A 21,648-nucleotide genomic window follows, 5' to 3' on the forward strand; every position below is an offset into this window, starting at 1 on the left:
TTTGCTGAGTAGGGCTGGCTTTGGCCTCGCCTCCTTTGGCTAAGTCTAGGGAAGAAATCCAGGCTTTTAGGAGTTTCTTGGAAAATACCCAGAAGGGTAAGTTAATTTTACTTGTACCAATGGAGTGATTATAGGAACCAACAATATTTAATGTTCATAAATTCTGGAGTGACAAAATAAAGTCAGGATATGATTCTTATAATAAACAGTGAGTATAAGTAACTTCAAGGAACTTGCACATTGCCAAAACTTTTGCAAATTCTTAGACTAGGTACTATTACGAAGAACCTCCATTGAACTGAACTGGCATATAATGAACCACTTCTCGCACTAGTGCGTAAAAAAAACACCATCTGTACTGAAATAGTACATTACGATACAAGTGCGTAAAAAAGGAAGTTCGAAACGAGTGGCGATAAATTAAAACACGACCGAAGGGAGTGTTTTAAATCGACACGAGTTACGAATTTCCTTTTTGCACGTGCATCATACGACGTTTTTCAGTACAGGTGAGCCTCCGAAGTTTCAACCTGTTATATAATGAACCACTTCTCGTACTAGTGCGTAAAAAAAACACCATCTGTACTGAAAAAGTATATATTAATATGATGATAAAATATGTCAAATACAATTCTAATTACTTCAAGGTGGTACTCAGGGTCTGATGATGGAGCCAGATGGTGGTCACCAGGTACTAATGAACCATGTGACTAAACGACTTCGTGTTTATGCTCGTTGGGTTCGTCTCAACAAGACCTTTGATAAAAGGTGGTACTTAGTTAGGGTCTGATGACGGAGCCAGATGGTGGTCACCAATACCAATGAACCATATGACTAACCACTTCGTGTTTTTTTATGTTATTCACATATGCGAGTTGATTTTTTGGTGACCACCATCTGGCTCCATTATCAGACCCTGAGTACTACCTCTTGTCAAAGATCTTATTGAGACGATCCCATTGAGCCTATACATGAAGTGGTTTAGTCATATGGTTCATTGGTACTGGTGACCACCATCTGGCTCCATCATCAGACCCTGAGTACCACCTCCTGTCAAAGGTATTGTTGAGACGAACCCTATGACCCCAAACACGAAGTGGTATAGTCATATGGTTCATTGGTACTGGTGACCACCATCTGGCTCCATCATCAGACCCTGAGTACCACCTCTTGTCAAAGGTCTTGTTGAGACGAACCCAACGAGCCTAAACACGAGGTGGTTTACTTACATGGTTCACTGGTACTGGTGACCACCATCTGTCTCCATCATCAGACCCTGAGTACCACCTCTTGTCAAAGGTCTTGTTGAGACGAGTCCAACGAGCCTACACACGAAGTGGTTCAGTTCCATGGTTCATTGGTACTGGTGACCACCATCTGTCTCCATCATCAGACCCTGAGTACCACCTCTTGTCAAAGATCTTATTGAGACGATTCCAATGAGCCTAAACACGAATTGGTTTAGTTCCATGGTTCATCGGTACTGGTGACCACCATCTGGCTCCATTATCAGACCCTGAGTACCACCTCTTGTCAAAGATCTTATTGAGACGATCCCATTGAGCCTATACACGAAGTCGTTTAGTCATATGGTTCATTGGTACTGGTGACCACCATCTGGCTCCATCATCAGACCCTGAGTACCACCTCCTGTCAAAGGTATTGTTGAGACGAACCCAATGACCCCAAACACGAAGTGGTATAGTCATATGGTTCATTGGTACTGGTGACCACCATGGCTCCATCATCAGACCCTGAGTACCACCTCTTGTCAAAGGTCTTGTTGAGACGAACCCAACGAGCCTAAACACGAGGTGGTTTACTTACATGGCGCATACTTTAAATGGCGCTATTGTGCGGACGCTTACCATTTCGCTTTGTGTGAGCCATTGTCTGTTGCAAGAGGACTTTGTTTCGTGTTTAAAGGTTGTGTTACGTTAAATCTTGAATGTGATGGAATTAAAGAAAACAGATTAGTAATGGGAAATTCATATGTGTGTGAGAGGGAAAATATATCATCTTCTCGCTCTCACGTACGAAATTCTTTATCTGTGCAATGGACTAATAAAGTGGCGCCATCTGTCATCATAACCTGTGAGTGTGTCTCCTCATTGACAACATAACATTATCACTATTCCACATAGGTGCTTCGCTTCGCTCAGCTCGCTCGTTAAATAAAACAGCGCCCCACATGAATCGCGCCGAATGTGCACAGTTCGTTCCATTCACTCGCTCTTTGACGCATCTGAATGCCTCAATCAACTTTAAATGGCGCTATTGAGCGGACGCTTACCATATCGCTTTGTGTGAGCCATTGTCTGTTGCAATGAGGACTTTGTTTCGTGTTTTAAAGGTTGTGTTAGGTTAAATTTTGAACATCTCGCAAATAAAGAAAACAGGGCAGTTAAGTCACACCTCGGACACTGGCGATCAAATCTATGAAAGAGGTGCGTTCCTAGCTCACATTCTAAGTTCGTGTAGGTGAACGCGTACCATGCTTGTATGAGTGAGATATGACAGGTCGATTGTTCGCGTTTATGACAGGCGGGAACTGTCAGGTAACCGAGAGGGGGTGGGCGGCACTTTCAGCGAGGAGCGGGACTGGCCATACTGTACGATAGTACTCTTTATTATACTGTGGTTAAGTGGAGAATAAAATATTAAACCCTTTTAAAACCGGTATTATGCGTTACAAATTCATATGTTTGAAGTCAGTGCCAAGTCAATTTTTAAAGACAACCATCTGCCATATTAGAATAATGCATCTAAGATGTGTAAGAGCTAGGTTTTCAGATAGAACATTCAGTAAATATACAAATATTATAATAGTTCGCCCTGGACTAAGTACTATCACAATTGACAACACAATATTGTCAATATTCCACGTAGCAACTTCTCTGCCCCACATGAATCGCGCCGGATGTGCACAGTTCCTTCCATTCACTCGCTCTTTGACGCATCTGAATGCCTCAATCAACTTTAAATGGCGCTATTGTGCGGACGCTTACCATATCGCTTTGTGTGTGCCATTGTCTGTTGCAAGAGGACTTTGTTTCGTGTTTAAAGGTTGTGTTACGTTAAATCTTGAATGTGATGGAATTAAAGAAAACAGATTAGTAATGGGAAATTCATATGTGTGTGAGAGGGAAAATAAAATATATCATCTTCCCGCTCTCACGTACGAAATTCTTTATCTGTGCAATGGACTAATAAGGTGGCGCCATCTGTCATCATAACCTGTGAGTGTGTCTCCTCATTGACAACATAACATTATCACTGTTGTGTGGGTATTCATACCAAGATATACATTTATGTACTGGCGGGTAGAATGATAATAAATCAGTTGCTATGAATACCTCTTTCATTCACTACATGGTGACAGCGGTGCCGTATTTAATTAATATTAAAGATATTTCGGGCAAGTAGGCGAGTTTCGTGCAGTTTAGGAGTGTGTACTAGTGATAAATAGTGTTTGTGTACAATATGGAGCATGCGCGGCCTCCGCCCGAGTTGTGCCTGGAGGGTGGGCCGGCCGCGCGCGCCGAGGCATGGCGCCGGTGGTACACGCAGTTCAAAGTATTCCTGAAGGCTTCGGGTGTCTACAAGGAGGCTAGTGATGTGCAAGCCAGTTTGCTGGTAAACCTAATAGGCTCGGACGGCTATAATGTGTACTTGACCTTCAAATTCACAAAGGATGAGAACCGCGATGACTTGCAAACCTTAGTAGACAAGTTTAATGGTCACTTTGGAACCAAACAGAATGAAACTATGGCACGATTCAAGTTTTTCTCTAGAAACCAGGAAAGCGGTGAATCTATAGACGAGTACGTAACGGCGTTGAAAATACTTGCCCAGCAGTGCGAGTTCAAAGACCTCGAGGAGAGCCTAATGCGTGATCGCATCGTATGCGGTGTGGCCAGTGGCAAAGTACGCGACCGCTTGCTTAGAGCAGAGGAGCTAACTTTGGAAAAGGCGGTAAAGATCGCTCAAGCGAATGAGATGTCACACGAAGAGAAACGTCAAATTGAAGGGTCCAGCAAGGACGTCGTAGCATCATCATCATCGGCGGTGGATGTGGTATATGGAACCTCAGGGCAGTTTTCTGGGGGTGGCCGCGGTAGGCGTCCGCAGCCGCAGCGCTGGCGCGGGCGCGGCGGACGGCGCGGCGGCGGCGGCGGCGCGGCGGCCCGCGGGGGCTACGGCGGCACGGGCGCGGCCGCGGTGGATCGCTCCTGCGCCGCCTGCGCGAGTACCTACTGCGACGGAGGTGTGCGATGTCCGGCAAGAGGTGCAAAGTGTTTATTGTGTAGTGGCGTAGGTCATTTTAAGGTAAAGTGCCCATTTAAAGGACAGAATAAAGTGTATCAAATCGAGGAGGAAGATAGTTACGGTGACGACGAACTGTATTTCATCGACGGAGTCGATATGGTTTCTGACTATCATAAGGACCGCAAAAAATGGTATGAGACTTTATTTCTTAGCGATAATCGTAGGGCTGAGACTTTTAAGCTAGATACCGGCTCGGATTTCAACGTTCTTTCAATTAAAAATTTAAAAAAATTGGGTCTAGATAGTGCTATTATAAAACCCGATGATGTTAAGGCCGAATCATATTGCGGAAATTATGTACCTATGCTTGGTTCTTGTATTATTAATTGGTTATATAAAGGACGTTTATATCCGTTGCGGTTTGTTATTGCTCAGGGTGATAGGAGAAGCGTTCTAGGCAAATATGCTTGTGAGGACTTAGGCCTAGTTAAACGCATATATTCACTTACCTTAGACGATTATGAGGATCTTTTTCATGGCCTGGGAAAGTTGCCGGGTCAGTATAACATCAGTATTGATGAAGGGGCGCAGCCGACAGTCTGTCCGGTTCGCAAGATACCTATGGGTGTGCGTGACAAACTACAGAGTGAGTTAGATCGTATGGTTAAAATGGGGGTCATTAGAAAAGTGTCCCATCCCACACCGTGGGTCAATGCGATCGTGGTAGCTGCGAAAAAAGACGGCAGTATCCGCGTGTGCCTCGACCCGCGGCCGCTTAACCGCGTTGTACGCCGCGCTCGCTACCCCTCCCCGCGATCGGCGAAATTGCTACGAAGTTGCAGGGGGCGCGATATTTTAGCAAGCTTGATGCTCGTTCAGGTTTTTGGATGGTACAAATAGATGACGCCAGTGCCGACCTATGTACTTTTGGAACGCCATTCGGTAGGTACCAGTTCTTACGTTTACCATATGGTATAAACTGTGCGTCTGAGGTATTCCATTCTAGGGTACGTCAAATTTTGGAGGATTTGGAGGGCGTCGAGTCATTCGTCGACGATATTATATGCTGGGGGCGTACCTTGGAGGAACATGATGCCAGATTAAAGTCGTTACTGGAAAGATCGCGCGAGGTAGGTATTAAATTTAATAAACAAAAGTGTGAATTTAGGGTGCAGCAAATTACTTATCTAGGTCACACGTTTAGTCATGAGGGTATGCGCGTGGACTCTGAGAAAGTTAAGGCTATCGAGAAGATGCCTTCTCCGCATGATCGAGCATCTCTGGAAAGGTTTTTAGGTAATGAAATGAAATGAAATGAAATATTTATTTTCCAAGTAGGCATATTACAATGCGCTTATGAACGTCAAATAAAACTACGCCGGCTCTAACCCTACGCCTCAGCCTCGAGAAGATTTCAGTCCCCCCCCAGTTGGAGGAGGGTATCCACTATGGGACCGGCAAGAAACTCGGCGGGCCACTTCTTTTCAAAACATTACATCTTATATTTAACATGCATTAAAAAAAAAAACAAGATACAATTTAATAAGCAAAAGTATTCATAAAAAAAAAATATTAACACAAGAAATTATACAAAGTACAAAGCTATTATGATTATTAATAAGAGATGTTAGAGATGTATAGAGTCTCTAAGTGTCAAAGTACATCTAAAAAAATTATACATGAAGAAAAAAACCGAATAACTAAAATAACTTTAGAGTTGTAAAAGACTCTTGTCTTAAGCAAAGGAAAAAAAAAATATATGTATACTTAATCTACTTTTTTCCTTGGAGATGTATATGGTCTCCAAGAGTCAGAAAGAAAAATAAACAAACAAGGACCGAACAGAGTGCCTCAACGTAATCTCATTCAAAATTAATGTTACATAGAATAGCATAGCCCCTATTAGCTGAAACAGACCGGTCTTCACAAACAGCACCCGTTCACGAATATGGCGCGCATCTCAGCCATCCAGGGTATGGTGAATTATTTATCCAAATTTATACCTAACTACTCAGAGGTAGCGTCACCTTTGCGAGCTTTATTGAAAAAGGACACGGAATGGTGCTGGGAGCCGGAGCATGAGGCGGCCGCGGGACGGCTGCGGGCGCTGGTGAGCGGCGCGCCCGTGCTGGCCCTGTACGCGCCGCGCGCTCCCGTGCTCGTCTCGGTGGACGCTAGTCAGCACGCGCTGGGCGCGGTGATACTGCAAGCGGGCCGGCCCATCGAATATGCGTCTGCCACACTGACAGATGCGCAGACTAGGTATGCACAAATTGAAAAGGAGCTTCTGGCCAATAGTCTTCGGACTAGAGCGTTTCCACCAATACGTGTACGCTCATGGTGACGTCACAATCGAGACAGATCACAAACCTCTGGAGGCATTGTTTTCTAAACCTTTAGATTCTGTGCCAGCGCGATTGCAGAGGATGATGCTTCGCATCCAAGGTTATGATTTCAAGGTCGTGTATAAGCCAGGTAAATATATGTTTGTGGCAGACACGTTATCTCGAGCACCCCTTCCAGACAACATTAGTGACAAGGTATCCGAGGAAATAAACGACCAATCATGTTTCTTGTTGGAAAATGTTACATTCAGTGACAGTAAGTTGCGTACAATCAGAGAGGAGACGGCAGCGGATGAAGAATGTCTGTTAATAATTAATTATATACATTCAGGTTGGCCGCGCTGTAAGTATGAAGTCAATGAAAAAGTTCGAGGACATTGGTCCTTTCGAGATAGTTTAGAATATGTAGATGGTATAATTTTCAAGGACAATTTAGTATATATTCCGAAAAAACTCAGAACGGAAATGATAAATCGCGTTCACGACGGACACATGGGCATCGATCGCTGTAAGCGGCATGCGCGTGACGTCATGTACTGGCCGGGAATGAGTAGCGATGTGGAGCGCCGCGTCCGCCGCTGTGGGGCATGCGCCGCGCGCGCGCCGAGGCCTCAGCGCGAACCCATGTTGCCGCATGATATACCTGATTTACCGTGGATAAAAGTAGGATCCGACATTTTCCAATATGGCTCAAAATATTTTCTGATACTAGTCGATTATTTTTCTAATTTTATCGAAGTGAGTCAAATCAAAAATATAGGAAGTAGGGCGGTCGTAGAAGCCATGAAAGAGCAGTTTGCTAGACACGGTATTCCTTGGGTATTAGTGACGGATAACGGACCCGCATATGCTTCGAAAGAGTTCGCGAGTTTCAAAAAAGAATGGGAGTTTGACCATATAACGACCTCTCCCTACTATTCACAGTCAAACGGTCGAAGTGAGAAAAGCGTACGTACGGTTAAGGACATTCTTATAAAATCTATAAATTCAGGCACCGACTTTTATTTAGGACTTTTAAATTTCCGAGCTACACCCCGCGACAACTTAAGTTCGCCATCTCAATTACTAATGGGACGCACACTCAACACAAGGTTACCGTCCCACGTGAGTAAACTTCGACCGAGCCGAGATAACAGTCGTGACTATGAGAGTATGGTACGTAAACAACAATCTAGCAAGCAGCACTACGACCAACGATCACGAGCACTGCCGGAGCTCCAGCCGGGCGACCCAGTGCTGGTGGTGGACGGGCAGCGCAGGAGGCAAGCCCGTGTCGAGTCGCGAGCTGATCAGCCTCGTTCCTATTTTGTGACTGATCGCTCCGATAAGCGAATCAGGAGGAACAGGCGTCATTTAATAAAACTTGAGCGATGTTCGCCGGTGAATGATGGCAACGTTGCTGATAAGCTGCCGAGCGATGACGAAGCCCTGTCGAGTGCCGACAGTGACTGGTCGTCTCCCGCTGGAGCTGGCAGTGCTGGTATAGCTCATGATCCCGAGCCAGTTCCGCTACCACATACGGAAAAACCACGCGAACCGAGACAGGCAGCTATTAAGGCACGCATTAATATAAAAAAATGGATGTAATAAAATACCTGTGTTTATCTTGGGCCAAAGAAAAAGTTTCCCAGATGTTTCTATCAATCACTGATATGCATAGGTAATCAAAATAAAATAACTGTAAAAAAAAAGGGGAATATGCATATTATAAATTATATAATAATAAAGTTACGTGTCATGAAGTCATGTATTAATTTAGATACTATTTAAGTTAACTATAAGTACTTATAATGTGGTCAGCTGCAGTTGATAAATTCTATGCATGTAAAAAAAAAAAAACAGATGATAAAATGTGCTTAAAAATACCATAATATTTAATAAGGTCATTCTTATATGTTACGTTAATGTACTACGTTAATGTAATACAGCACCACAATTGTATTATTAATATATACCTAATTCGTAACATCAAGGCTGATTGGTGTAATATCATCATAACAATTATTCATTCTAAAAACTGTAACTATATTACCTGTGTGGCAATTAAAATAATATTATGTAATATTCTAATATTAATGAGTTAACTTTATACATATGTAAAGTTTACTTCTATTTTGAATACTCATAGGCAATATTGTATCTTATCTTAATGCATGTACTTAAGGCTTATTTTTATAAGAAGAAAGATGTTGTGTGGGTATTCATACCAAGATATACATTTATGTACTGGCGGGTAGAATGATAATAAATCAGTTGCTATGAATACCTCTTTCATTCACTACAATCACTATTCCACATAGGTGCTTCGCTTCGCTCAGCTCGCTCGTTAAATAAAACAGCGCCCCACATGAATCGCGCCGGATGTGCACAGTTCGTTCCATTCACTCGCTCTTTGACGCATCTGAATGCCTCAATCAACTTTAAATGGCGTTATTGTGCGGACGCTTACCATATCGCTTTGTGTGAGCCATTGTCTGTTGCAATGAGGACTTTGTTTCGTGTTTAAAGGTTGTGTTACGTTAAATCTTGAATGTGATGGAATTAAAGAAAACAGATTAGTAATGGGAAATTCATATGTGTGTGAGAGGGAAAATATATCATCTTTTCGGTCTCACGTACGAAATTCTTTATCTGTGCAATGGACTAATAAAGTGGCGCCATCTGTCATCATAACCTGTGAGTGTGTCTCCTCATTGACAACATAACATTATCACTATTCCACATAGGTGCTTCGCTTCGCTCAGCTCGCTCGTTAAATAAAACAGCGCCCCACATGAATCGCGCCGGATGTGCACAGTTCGTTCCATTCACTCGCTCTTTGACGCATCTGAATGCCTCAATCAACTTTAAATGGCGCTATTGTGCGGACGCTTACCATATCGCTTTGTGTGAGCCATTGTCTGTTGCAAGAGGACTTTGTTTCGTGTTTAAAGGTTGTGTTAGGTTAAATTTTGAACATCTCGCAAATAAAGAAAACAGGGCAGTTAAGTCACACCTCGGACACTGGCGATCAAATCTATGAAAGAGGCGCGTTCCTAGCTCACATTCTAAGTTCGTGTAGGTGAACGCGTACCATGCTTGTATGAGTGAGATATGACAGGTCGATTGTTCGCGTTTTTGACAGGCGGGAACTGTCAGGTAACCGAGAGGGGGTGGGCGGCACTTTCAGCGAGGAGCGGGACTGGCCATACTGTATGATAGTACTCTTTATTATACTGTGGTTAAGTGGAGAATAAAATATTAAACCCTTTTAAAACCGGTATTATGCGTTACAAATTCATATGTTTGAAGTCAGTGCCAAGTCAATTTTTAAAGACAACCATCTGCCATATTAGAATAATGCATCTAAATGTGTAAGAGCTAGGTTTTCAGATAGAACATTCAGTAAATATACAAATATTATAATAGTTCGCCCTGGACTAAGTACTATCACAATTGACAACACAATATTGTCAATATTCCACGTAGCAACTTCTCTGTCCCACATGAATCGCGCCGGATGTGCACAGTTCGTTCCATTCACTCGCTCTTTGACGCATCTAAATGCCTCAATCAACTTTAAATGGCGCTATTGTGCGGACGCTTACCATATCGCTTTGTGTGTGCCATTGTCTGTTGCAAGAGGACTTTGTTTTGTGTTTAAAGGTTGTGTTACGTTAAATCTTGAATGTGATGGAATTAAAGAAAACAGATTAGTAATGGGAAATTCATATGTGTGTGAGAGGGAAAATATATCATCTTTTCGCTCTCACGTACGAAATTCTTTATCTGTGCAATGGACTAATAAGGTGGCGCCATCTGTCATCATAACCTGTGAGTGTGTCTCCTCATTGACAACATAACATTGTCACTATTCCACATAGGTGCTTCGCTTCGCTCAGCTCGCTTGTTAAATAAAACAGCGCCCCACATGAATCGCGCCGGATGTGCACAGTTCGTTCCATTCACTCGCTCTTTGACGCATCTGAATGCCTTAATCAACTTTAAATGGCGCTATTGTGCGGACGCTTACCATTTCGCTTTGTGTGTGCCATTGTTTCATGTTTTAAAGGTTAAACGTGTTGCAAATAAAGAAAACAGGGTAGTTAAGTGGAGAATAAAATATAAAACCATTTTAAAACCGGTATTATGCGTTACAAATTCATATGTTTGAAGTCAGTGCCAAGTCAATTTTTAAAGACAACCATCTGTCATATTAGAATAATGCATCTAAGATGTGTAAGAGCTAGGTTTTCAGATAGAACATTCAGTAAATATACAAATATTATAATAGTTCGCCCTGGACTAAGTACTATCACAATTGACAACACAATATTGTCAATATTCCACGTAGCAACTTCTCTGCCCCACATGAATCGCGCCGGATGTGCACAGTTCGTTCCATTCACTCGCTCTTTGACGCATCTGAATGCCTCAATCAACTTTAAATGCCGCTATTGTGCGGACGCTTACCATATCGCTTTGTGTGAGCCATTGTCTGTTGCAAGAGGACTTTGTTTCGTGTTTAAAGGTTGTGTTACGTTAAAATCTTGAATGTGTTGCAAAAAAAAAAAGAAAACAGATTAGTAAAGGGCAAAAGAAAACTATTAAAGACGGGCAAGGAAATCTTGTGAGAGCCCTACATTTTTGAAATTTGCCGCCTCTTTTTAACCCCCGACGCAAAAACGAAGAGGTGTCTATCTGTCTGTCTGTCTGTCTGTCTGTCTGTGTGTGTGTGTGTGTGTGTCTGTGGCATCGTAGCTCCCGAACGGATGAACCGATTTAGATTTAGTTTTTTTGTCTGAAAGCTAAGTTAATCAAAAGTGTTCTTAGCCATGTTTCATGTAAATCGGTCTACTATGTTGCGGTCGGGGATTTTTTCAAAATTTTAATTTTTTAAGTGACTAGATTTGCTTGACATTATAATAAGGAATGGTTACTTTAAATTTATCAGCTGGCAACACAAACTTAGATAAGATAATATATATTTGTGCAAGACAAATAAGAAAATTTAAGTAAATGGAACTTAAAAATAAATATTTACAAATAAACTAACTATTAACCCCCGGGATTCGGTCCCATTCGTTCTGATCTTTCCGACCGCAGTGGTCGCTGGTCTGGCTGAACTAAATGAGCAAAAGACCTAAAAGAGCGAACTAGTTCGAGGGAGCGATTGAATGAGATCGGAGCGCTCCGATCAACGAACGAGACGGCACAAGCCTAGTTTCTATTGCAAATGGTACGAATATGTAATTATCCGCCCAAAGGGGCATAATTTGTGTCAGAGGATTCTTATGGTCATTGCAAAGGAAATTTTACACCACATTTATTTTACCCTTTCTGAAGAACCTAAATCATCATCGGCCTTGCGTTATCCCGGCATTTGCCACGGCTCATGGTAGCCTGGGGTCCGCTTTGACACATAATCCCAAGATTAGGCGTAGGCACTAGTTTTTACGAAAGCGACTGCCATCTGACCTTCCAACCCGAAGGATAACTGGCCTTATTGGAATTAGTCCGGTTTCCTCACGATGTTTTCCTTCACCGAAAATAACCTGAAGAACCTAAATAACTTTTATAAATTGCCAATTAACCAGCTTCCTTATTGTTTTTGTCCATCAAATTAACACTGTCATTTTCAATACCATTTTGGTCTAAAAGCTCGGCGTTTTCATGATTAATTACATCTTGTATTATTAAATTTGCTTTCGGATTGTTTGTTTAGGCGTCGTAAAAATTGTTAACATTATATTAAATTTAATTAACATCCTTTTTTCTGAGAAATCGTTTTGCGGGTTCGCTGTGAATTATTTCTATAAAAAATAAAAATATATTGAGATAAAAATCGGGATTCCAAATAATAGGAAACTATTTGGTATTCGGCCTTTTCAGCAACTTTGATGTAGGTACCCAATATATTCGATATTTAGGCGAATATTTCATATGATTCGGAGCGAAACTTTAGGAGTTAGTATGACTCGCACTTGACCCTTTTTTAATGATGGGAAATCTTGTGTTTTTTGGTTCAACAAGCCAAAATAATTTATTACAAAGGCTTCAGAGACTAAATCTCATGGGATTATCTCGAAATTTTAGCAAAAAGTAGGTGACCAATGAGAAGAATTCCTTGGAACACAATTTTTGACCATAAGTAATAACCTTAACTTCGACAGTGCGCCTGAAGGGTGTCATCTATTGGGCATTAACATGTTATGTCGAGCATTGGTACGTTTACGTTACTATTATTTATTCCGTGCGTATGCCAATAGCCTAAACACTAAACATAACACTTATTGTGTCATGACGTGACCATTACGACCAATGACACAACGCCCATTCACAGTGCAACGTTATACCACACCAGACGCGCTGATAAACAATGTTTACAAAATATTTATACTTTCTGTTCCTTATCGCTCAAGTGCACAGTGCTAAGAGGAAAAAGAGTTATGTGGAGTTGAAATCGTGTGACAACGCGGCGATCGCGGCGGAGATACAGTCTTATGACTCTGTGGTGCAAGATATCGTGGATTATGTTAGGACTGGGCCGTTTAAGGGGAAAACTTATGACGAGTAAGTATTTAATATGTGCTGCACCCTTAGCACAAGATTGGCGCGACATGTCTTCTTCTAATCGTATTATTAATGACATAAGGACGGGTAGTCTATCTCGCAGCGACAAACTCTCGCGCCAATCATGTGCTGATGTAGGTACACTAAACCGAGAATAATTCCGTTATTATGTAAGTAAATATTCTTTTCAGTACAGATGGTGTTTTTTTTACGCACTAGTGCGAGAAGTGGTTCATTATATGCCAGGTCGAAACTTCGGAGGCTCATCTGTACTTAAAAACGTCGTACGATACACGTGCGAAAAGAAAATTCGTAACTCGTGTCGATTTAAAACACTCCCTTCAGTCGTGTTTTAATTTATCGCCACTCGTTTCGGACTTCCTTTTTTACGCACTTGTATCGTAATGTAACTATTATTGCACCATTTTAGCATTTTACATGTAAAAAATATATAGAATGTTGAGTGAGAGTATAACTAGGTAACATCTTAATTCATTTCTGGTTTCGCAACTAATATCGCTGTTTGCACAATTTTCATTGCGTATAGAGTTAGATCTATCAAAAGAAATATCATAAAGAATAGAGATTTTTTTTTCATAGAAATATCTAAGAATACCTAGTAGTATTGTGAGCCAATGAAAAGTCGTAAGGTTTCGGGTACGACCGACATTGGAAATTATTTGATTAGTTACGGCTTCGTACCTATTCAAGTTCTCAGATTGATGGAGCCTTTGTTGTTCAGTAAGATATTTGATATTGATTAGTACTCTAACTGTACAATAAAGCCGTATACAGATTATTATACACGGTGTAACATGAGGAAACCAAATAATTTTAACAGCGTATTCCTCATCATATTAGATTAAAATGTCATATTAACTTTTCTGGATATTTCGCCTACTTTCAGAATAAAGCGCTGTTTTGGCGGCGATGATGTCGTTATCGGACATAATTTTTTTTAAATAATTTTTTAACTAACGACTCATTGCAAAAAAATTGTAAAGTAAAAAATTGTATAACACCAGAAGCACAGTATAATAAAGAATACTATCGTACAGTATGGCCACTCCCGCTCCCCGCTGAAAGTGCCGCCCACCCCTCTCGGTTACCTCACAGTTACCGCCTATCAAAAACGCGAACAGTCGACCTGTCATATTTCACTCATACAAGCACAGTATGCGTTCACCTACACGAGCTTAGACTGTGTGCTTAGGAACGCGCCTCTTTCATATATTTAATCGCCAGTGTCCGAGGTGAGCCAGAAGTGTAGGTGTCCATGGGCGGTGGTGATCTCTTTCATCGGGCGATCCGTCTGCTTGTTTGCCTCACTTACCTACATACAGTCTGTGAGCCTTTTACCGGCGATAAACTAAACCAGACGTATACTTTATTAGCGTTATCATGAATTAATTTGTGTTTTTAAGTTACAGTTAAGTTTAGCACTCTTAATTTTCATCTGATAATTCATTTTTGAAATTTTCTCAGCAGTAATGTAACTGTAAATATGGTTTATATGGTTATGGCGTTTAACGCGAGTGTGTTTGACTTCATCGTGGACCGAATTTTGTATGGATGAAATCTTTAATTTCAATTCTAAGTAAATGTTACCTATCTAATTAAATTTTTTATGTCCCATGCCCACTTAGGACTAGAGATGGGCCGAATACGGACTTTGACGAATACGAATATTCGGCCGAACATTCGGTTCAGCGCTTACCGAACCGAACATTCGGCCGAATATTCGGTAGTGCCATATTTTTAATGCAGAAAATGTTAAGTTTAATTTTTTTAAATAGTTTGTAATTGATACAATTATGTTACTAATAAGGCTTTTAATGTTCCTACCATTTAGATAAAAAACTTTATAAATTTAAATAGATATCATACACGAAAGAAAAAACGGCGGGCGGGAGGTCTAGTGGTGAGGACGTTAGCCGCGTAAGCTGAAGACCCGGGTTCGATTCCCGGCTCGGCCACCAGTGGGCTCTGTCGTTTTTTCTTTCGTGTATGATATCTATTTAAATTTATATCTTCTAAATATATAAAAGAAGAAGCTGACTGACTGACTGACTGACTGACTGACTGACTGACTGACTGACATATCAACGCACAGCCGAAACCGCTGGTTCTAGAGATTTCAAATTTGGCACGTAGATTCCTTATATAGTGTAGAGGAGCACTAAGAAAGGATTTTTCAAAATTCACCTCCCAAGGGGGTCAAATGGGGGTTAAAAGTTTGTATGGGGAACCAAGATTAGTTTGACTATTTTATTCGAAACTTCACAGGAAGATTCCTTAAGACATATGACTGAATACGTGTTTCAGGTTTTTTGAAAATTTAACCCCTAAAAGGGTGAAAAGGGGGGTGATAAAGTCAAAAAATCAATATGGGTATCGTTTTTATGGTTTATCGGGTCGCTGATCACGATAAATACAACGTTTTTAAAATCTAACGAGGCGGAAGTGAAATACTTTCTCCCCTGTTGTGGTGCAATGGGGTTTAAATATCAAAAAAATATATAAAAGAAGATATTGAATGACTGACTGACATATCAACACACAGCCGAAACCGCTGGTCCTAGAGATTTCAAATTTGACACGTAGGTTCCTTATATGGTGTAGAGGAGCACTAAGAAAGGATTTTCCAAAATTCACCTCCTAAGGGGGTCAAATGGGAGTTCAAAGTTTGAATGGGGAAACAAGATTAGTTTGACTATTTTATTCGAAACTTCACAGGAAGATTCCTTAAGACATATGACTGAATACGTGTTTCAGGTTTTTTGAAAATTTAACCCCTAAAAGGGTGAAAAGGGGGTGATAAAGTCAAAAAATCAATATGGGTATCGTTTTTATGGTTTATCGGGTCGCTGATTGCGATAAATACAACGTTTTTAAAATCTAACGAGGCGGAAGTGAAATACCTTCTCCCCTGTTGTGGTGCAATGGGGTTTTAAATATATAAAAGAAGATATTGACTGACTGATTGATATATCAACACACAGCCGAAACCGCTGGTCCTAGAGATTTCAAATTTGGCACATAGGTTCCTTATATGGCGTAGAGGAGCACTAAGAAAGGATTTTTCAAAATTCTCCTCTTAAAAGGGTGAAATGGGGGTTCAAAGTTTGTATGGGGAAACAAGATTAGTTTGACTATAAATACATGTTTCAGGTTTTTTGAAAATTTGACCCCTAAAGGGGTGCAAAGGGGGTAAAGTCAAAAACACAATATGGGTATCGTTTTTATGGTTTATCGGGTCGCTGTGATCACGATAAATACAACGATTTAAAAATCTAATGAGGTGGAAAAGAAATTGGGGATGGGGATGGGGATGGGGATGGGGATGGGGATGGGGATGGGGATGGGGATGGGGATGGGGATGGGGATGGGGATGGGGATAGGGATAGGGATAGAAATAGGTATAAAAATAGGGGACGGGTGCGGGGATAGGGATAGGGGAGGGACGGGGGAACAGAGACGGGACGGGAACGGGGACGGGGACAAAGATAGAGATAGGGACGGGGACAAAGATAGAGATAGGGACGGGGATAAGAATAGGGATTGGGGTCGGAATAATCGGTCGGCAATCGATATCTAGGCAGTGTAAACTGCAGGTGGCTCTGTGGGAAGGTATTAGTAAGTAGGCATCGGCGAGTATCCTGCATCCGTAATAACTATTACATTCAATGTGCTGTAAGAAGATCGTTGTTTGCTTGCCTTTTATATGTTTACGTTTGCAATAAGTATAAGCAAAATGGAAAAAAATGTAAGCGATAATGCAAGTAAGTACTTTTTACCCTACCGACCATAGCGTCGAGATACTGGCTATGTGGGTTGTATGAAGTTTCCCCAGTATAAATATTTATATAGGTAATTTTACTTACTTGCATTATCGCTTACACGTGTTAAATTTACACACTTTAGATAGGAAACTAATCCTCAATACTTGACATGGTTTTTATGACATTATCTATAAAAGAACGTTCAAGTGCCCTGGATCAAAATTAGATGATACTATGATAACTTAGCCACTGATAGTTCTGTTCAGCGATAAGATTTTCGTATCAGCATTGGATCGCGACGTAAATACTCACATACACCAGTAAATAATAATATTATAACCACAAAATTAAAATTTTGAAAAAAAAACCCCGACCGCGACATAGTAGACCGATTTTCATGAAACACGGCTAAAAACACTCGCGACTAACTCAGCTTTCAGACAAAAAAAACTAAATCTAAATCGGTTCGGGAGCTACGATGCCACAGACAGACACACACACAGACAGACAGACAAACAGACATACAGACAGACAGACAGACAAACATACAGACAGACACGTCAAACTTATAACACCCCTTCGTTTTTGCGTCGGGGGTAAAAAATCAACAATTTTCAAGTTAGATTCTGTACAGTTTCATATCTAGTGATAGATACAGTCAGCATAAAGGTAGGGGATCAAATAATGCCTTAGAATTACCTACCATTCTTTAACCTCTAAGCAAAAAGAGATTGTGTATAATCTAATTCATAGAAAATATAATTGAACTTTTATATTTAGAAAAGTTATTCAGTATGTCAGATACTTTTGCTGGTGCGTTGTTTCATGCTCATGTTCAGAAGGCTCACTCCTTTGAGGATCCCAAAATGCCGCCATTCTAAATTCTTACCCACATTAACAAACAGACCGCACGCGAGCAGCCGACATTGAATTTTATTGCGCCGCGTGAAGGTCGCCACTGAATGGGCCGCGAACTCGCGGCCGCCGACATGTACTTGTAGCGCGGCGATGGCATCGCGGAGTGACCCGCCTCTGATTGCATGAATTCATACGATTATAGACATAGGCACACAGTGACGTAAACAAAATGGATTTATTAATAAATCCTACAGTCATGTTTAGATATACATATCTAGACTATTAAGCGAAAACAGAAATATCTGTACACCACTCTAATATTATGATCATAAAAGCTTGTTCAGATATTTTTGTTTGCGTCACTGTAACATTTCGAATCATTCAACTTGGGTCGATCCAATCCAATTCATCTCGGTCTATTAATTATCAACAAAAGTTTTACTGTAATAAAATTGATGTCACACCCTGACTCTGCAAGTATAATGAATACTACTTAAGATTAAGACCGATAAACCAAACTACAAAAGCAGATATCCCTATCGCAGCACCTCAGAGTCTTAGCACAAACAGATAGCCATGGGTCTCATAATATTTCTAACCCTCTGTATAACTGCAAGCCAGGCAAGGGTTTTATCAAAAGAAAGTGTTTGCCAGTCATTGTTAGGCGAAGAATTGATACACGAAATCGCTTCTTATGGAGAAGTGAGGGACGAGATATTGAATTATGTGATAAATGGCGAGTTTAAGGGCAAAACATTCGACGAGTGAGTAGAAATTCTTAATACTCGTAACTACACTAACGTTATACCTACATAATTATGTGAAAAAATTGTACCTATTCTCGGCATCGTGTTCTAACCAGGAAAAAAATCTTTTTCCGATTATTTTTTTTTATCTTAGTGACGCAAATCAATCACGTAAATAACAAAATGTGAGAAAAAGATTTCCTAGTTTCGGAATCAGTCCTAACCGGGAAAGAACCTTATTTTTCTGACAAGCTTCTTTATCTCAGATTAAGTTGATTGAATGAAAAGCGGTAGACATAAAAAGGTCTAATATAATATTATGTCTAAATATATGTATACTTAACGGTAAAAATGTGTTCGGAGGTCGTGTTTTTACGACGTAGGTATATAATATAATGTACTATCAGCTGCAAAAGTGCATGGCACAAATTTATTCATAATTTCTTCATGCAATTTTGCAGCTCACTGTACCTAATTATGTTTTAGTGTTGGTTTATTTTACGTTATAAAATAAATAAATAAAATAAATATTATAAATATTGGTGACACCTTACACAGATCAACTTAGCCCCAAACTAAGCAAAGCTTGTACTATGGGTGCTAGGCGACGATATACTCGTACATACTTAAATAGATAAATACATACTTATATACATAGAAAACATCCATGACTCAGGAACAAATATCTGTGCTCATCACACAAATAAATGCCCTTACCGGGATTCGAACCCAGGTCCGCGGCTTAGCAGGCAGGGTCACTACCGACTGATCCATACCGGTCACCAGTAAAAACGCATAACCTTAAGTCAAACGAAGTTTCTGACCCTAATTTATCATTGCAGACTCGCAAAGTTCGTCGACACGTTCGGCGCTCGGCCGTCAGGGTCCGAAGTTTTGGAGAAGTCCATCGATTATATGATACAACTGGCTAGAGATGAAGATTTAAAAGATATCACCACTGAGGAAGTAGAGGTAAATGTCATCTTTAAAACAGATATATTTACCTACATAATTACCTTCATTGAGAATAAATGATTTTTCCCCTCACTAGCTCGGAAACACGTCCTTTAATACCAGCGGGTAAAAACGCATTTTATCTACTAGTGGGTAAAGTAATTTGACCTTGAATAAAGTCAAATTAACTGCTTTAAAATTAATAAAAGTAGGTGAATCTAGTAATAAAGATGATTTACCACCTGTGAAACTACTGGAAGCAGTGATAAATGCATTTTTTGCATTGTAGTTTCCTCGCTATAGTGAGGGGAAAAGTTGTGTGTTACACTCGGTGCAAATGTATTTTACTTCTCGTGTGTTAAAAAACTCGCAAGTTCAGGATTCTATTCTCGAACCACTCGCTTCGCTCGTGGTTCAACTATAGAATCCTATCACTTGCTCGTTTTTCAATTCTACACTCGGCGTTAAAATACAACTTTGCCCCCTTGTATAACAAATAACTAAAATACACTAGTATTAATAAAATGGATACTTTAGTATCTACCACATAAAATGGGTAGTCTAAGTTTTTACAAGCATGAAATAATGTGAACATTCTTTATACCTACTTTCAGGTGCCCCATTGGGTTCGAGGAGAAGAAAACATAACAATGTTAGAACCACGAGTGAAAAACATCGCACTCCTAGGCTTGGGGCCAAGTGTGAGCACGCCACCAGAAGGAATCACAGCCGAGGTCATCGTGTTCAACGATTTTGATGAGCTTGAGAATGCAACAAATGATGAAGTCACTGGCAAAATAGTACTATTCGATCCAGAATTTACAACGTATGGTGAAACTGTAGTTTACAGAAGTCAAAGTGCTACCAAAGCAGCTGCCAAAGGTGCTGTCGCATCATTGGTTAGATCGATAACGCAATTTTCCATTAATTCTCCTCACACTGGATCACAAGTGTATGGTGATGATGTAAACAAAATTCCAACGGCAGCTATCACTCTCGAAGATGCTGATTTGATAAGAAGATTAGTCGATCGTGATGTAAAAGTCAAATTGAATATCAGAATGCAATCTACACTTGATACTAAAACATCAAGAAATACATTAGTTGATCTTAAAGGCACTGTTCTTCCAGAGAAATTAGTAATTGTTTCTGGTCATATAGATAGTTGGGATGTCGGCCAGGGTGCTATGGATGATGGCGGTGGTTTATTTGTTAGTTGGGCGGCACCTGTTATTCTAAAACGGCTAAACTTAAGACCTAAAAGAACAATAAGATCGATATTCTGGACCGCAGAAGAACCTGGTCTGGTTGGTGCATACGCTTATGAAAAGAAGCATAGGAATGAGAGCGACAATATAAACTTTATAATGGAATCGGACGAGGGAACATTTGCTCCACTTGGTTTGGCTGTATCTGGCAGTCAGAAAGCCAGATGCATTATTGGCGAAATTTTGAAGCTTTTTGAATCTATTGGAGCTTCAGAACTAGTTGAAGATGATAGTCCTGGCTCAGATATAGCGGTTATAATCAAAACGGGTGTTCCTGGAGCTGGTTTACACAACGCCAATGAGAAGTACTTCTGGTTTCACCATACTGAAGGAGATACGATGAACGTAGAAGATCCTGATGAGTTAGATTTGTGTGCGGCGTTCTGGACTGCGGTGGCGTATATTATTGCTGATATATCTGATGATATTCCACGAGAATAGGTACAGTAAATTGAAGAGATGATAAAATTGTGATACTAAAGACGTATTAAAATAAATTGATTTAATTATGATTATTTATATTCAGTATGGTATTACATTCACGTTTCTAAATAAAACAATTTCGTACTAAGTAGCTTGGAATCAGTGATTATTATTTTTTAATTTTCATTTTAAACAAGAGCTGCTTAAGAGGAAAATTTTAACTTCTTGGATTAAGAATAACTTGCTTATTATGAATGTTGTGTTTTGACTTTTGAACGAGTAGCGGTAGAAATTATAGCTATTGAAATACCTAGCAGCAGCCAATCATTAAGTGATAACTCATGATTGGTGTGCGCGGTTACTAAACAACATGTCGTCATAAGTACATATGTCATCAGTGTCACCTTCAAATCTAGGGTGAACAGGCATCTTCTGGGCGAGCTCACTCCAT

At 40.4% G+C, this 21,648-nt stretch overlaps 2 protein-coding genes across 4 annotated transcripts; both read left to right on the plus strand.

Annotated features, from left to right (window-relative positions):
* LOC125228969 (carboxypeptidase Q-like) lies at positions 1 to 21,356 on the plus strand. Of its 3 annotated transcripts, none has more exons than XM_048133713.1 (3): positions 1 to 96; positions 19,395 to 19,524; positions 20,121 to 21,356. In XM_048133713.1, exons 2-3 carry the CDS (start codon positions 19,468 to 19,470, stop codon positions 21,213 to 21,215), a joined length of 1,152 nt encoding a protein of 383 aa, XP_047989670.1. In that variant the 5' UTR covers positions 1 to 96; positions 19,395 to 19,467; the 3' UTR covers positions 21,216 to 21,356. The 3 variants fall into 3 exon arrangements, with proteins under 3 accessions (XP_047989670.1, XP_047989668.1, XP_047989669.1); XM_048133711.1 differs by lacking the exon at positions 1 to 96 and adding an exon at positions 12,935 to 13,166; XM_048133712.1 differs by lacking the exon at positions 1 to 96 and adding an exon at positions 18,369 to 18,570.
* LOC125229128 lies at positions 3,484 to 4,726 on the plus strand. Its single transcript, XM_048133907.1, has 2 exons — positions 3,484 to 4,160; positions 4,705 to 4,726. The coding sequence occupies exons 1-2, from the start codon at positions 3,484 to 3,486 to the stop codon at positions 4,724 to 4,726; spliced, it is 699 nt and encodes a 232-aa protein (XP_047989864.1).
* Positions 21,357 to 21,648: the final 292 nt, after the last annotated feature.

Source organism: Leguminivora glycinivorella, chromosome 8 (assembly GCF_023078275.1).
Source record: "Leguminivora glycinivorella isolate SPB_JAAS2020 chromosome 8, LegGlyc_1.1, whole genome shotgun sequence".
In the NCBI taxonomy this organism is placed as follows: Eukaryota; Metazoa; Arthropoda; class Insecta; order Lepidoptera; family Tortricidae; genus Leguminivora; species Leguminivora glycinivorella.

Excerpts from the sequence above, each read along its gene's own strand:
- LOC125229128 (XM_048133907.1), top strand. The coding sequence starts at position 3,484 with ATGGAGCATGCGCGGCCTCCGCCCGAGTTGTGCCTGGAGGGTGGGCCG. Across the intron at positions 4,161-4,704 it reads TGGCGCGGGCGCGGCGGACG|GGTGATAGGAGAAGCGTTCT; the intron begins GCGCGGCGGCGG and ends GTTATTGCTCAG.
- LOC125228969 (XM_048133711.1), top strand. The coding sequence starts at position 12,973 with ATGTTTACAAAATATTTATACTTTCTGTTCCTTATCGCTCAAGTGCAC. Across the intron at positions 13,167-19,394 it reads AAGGGGAAAACTTATGACGA|ACTCGCAAAGTTCGTCGACA; the intron begins GTAAGTATTTAA and ends TTATCATTGCAG. Across the intron at positions 19,525-20,120 it reads TCACCACTGAGGAAGTAGAG|GTGCCCCATTGGGTTCGAGG; the intron begins GTAAATGTCATC and ends ACCTACTTTCAG.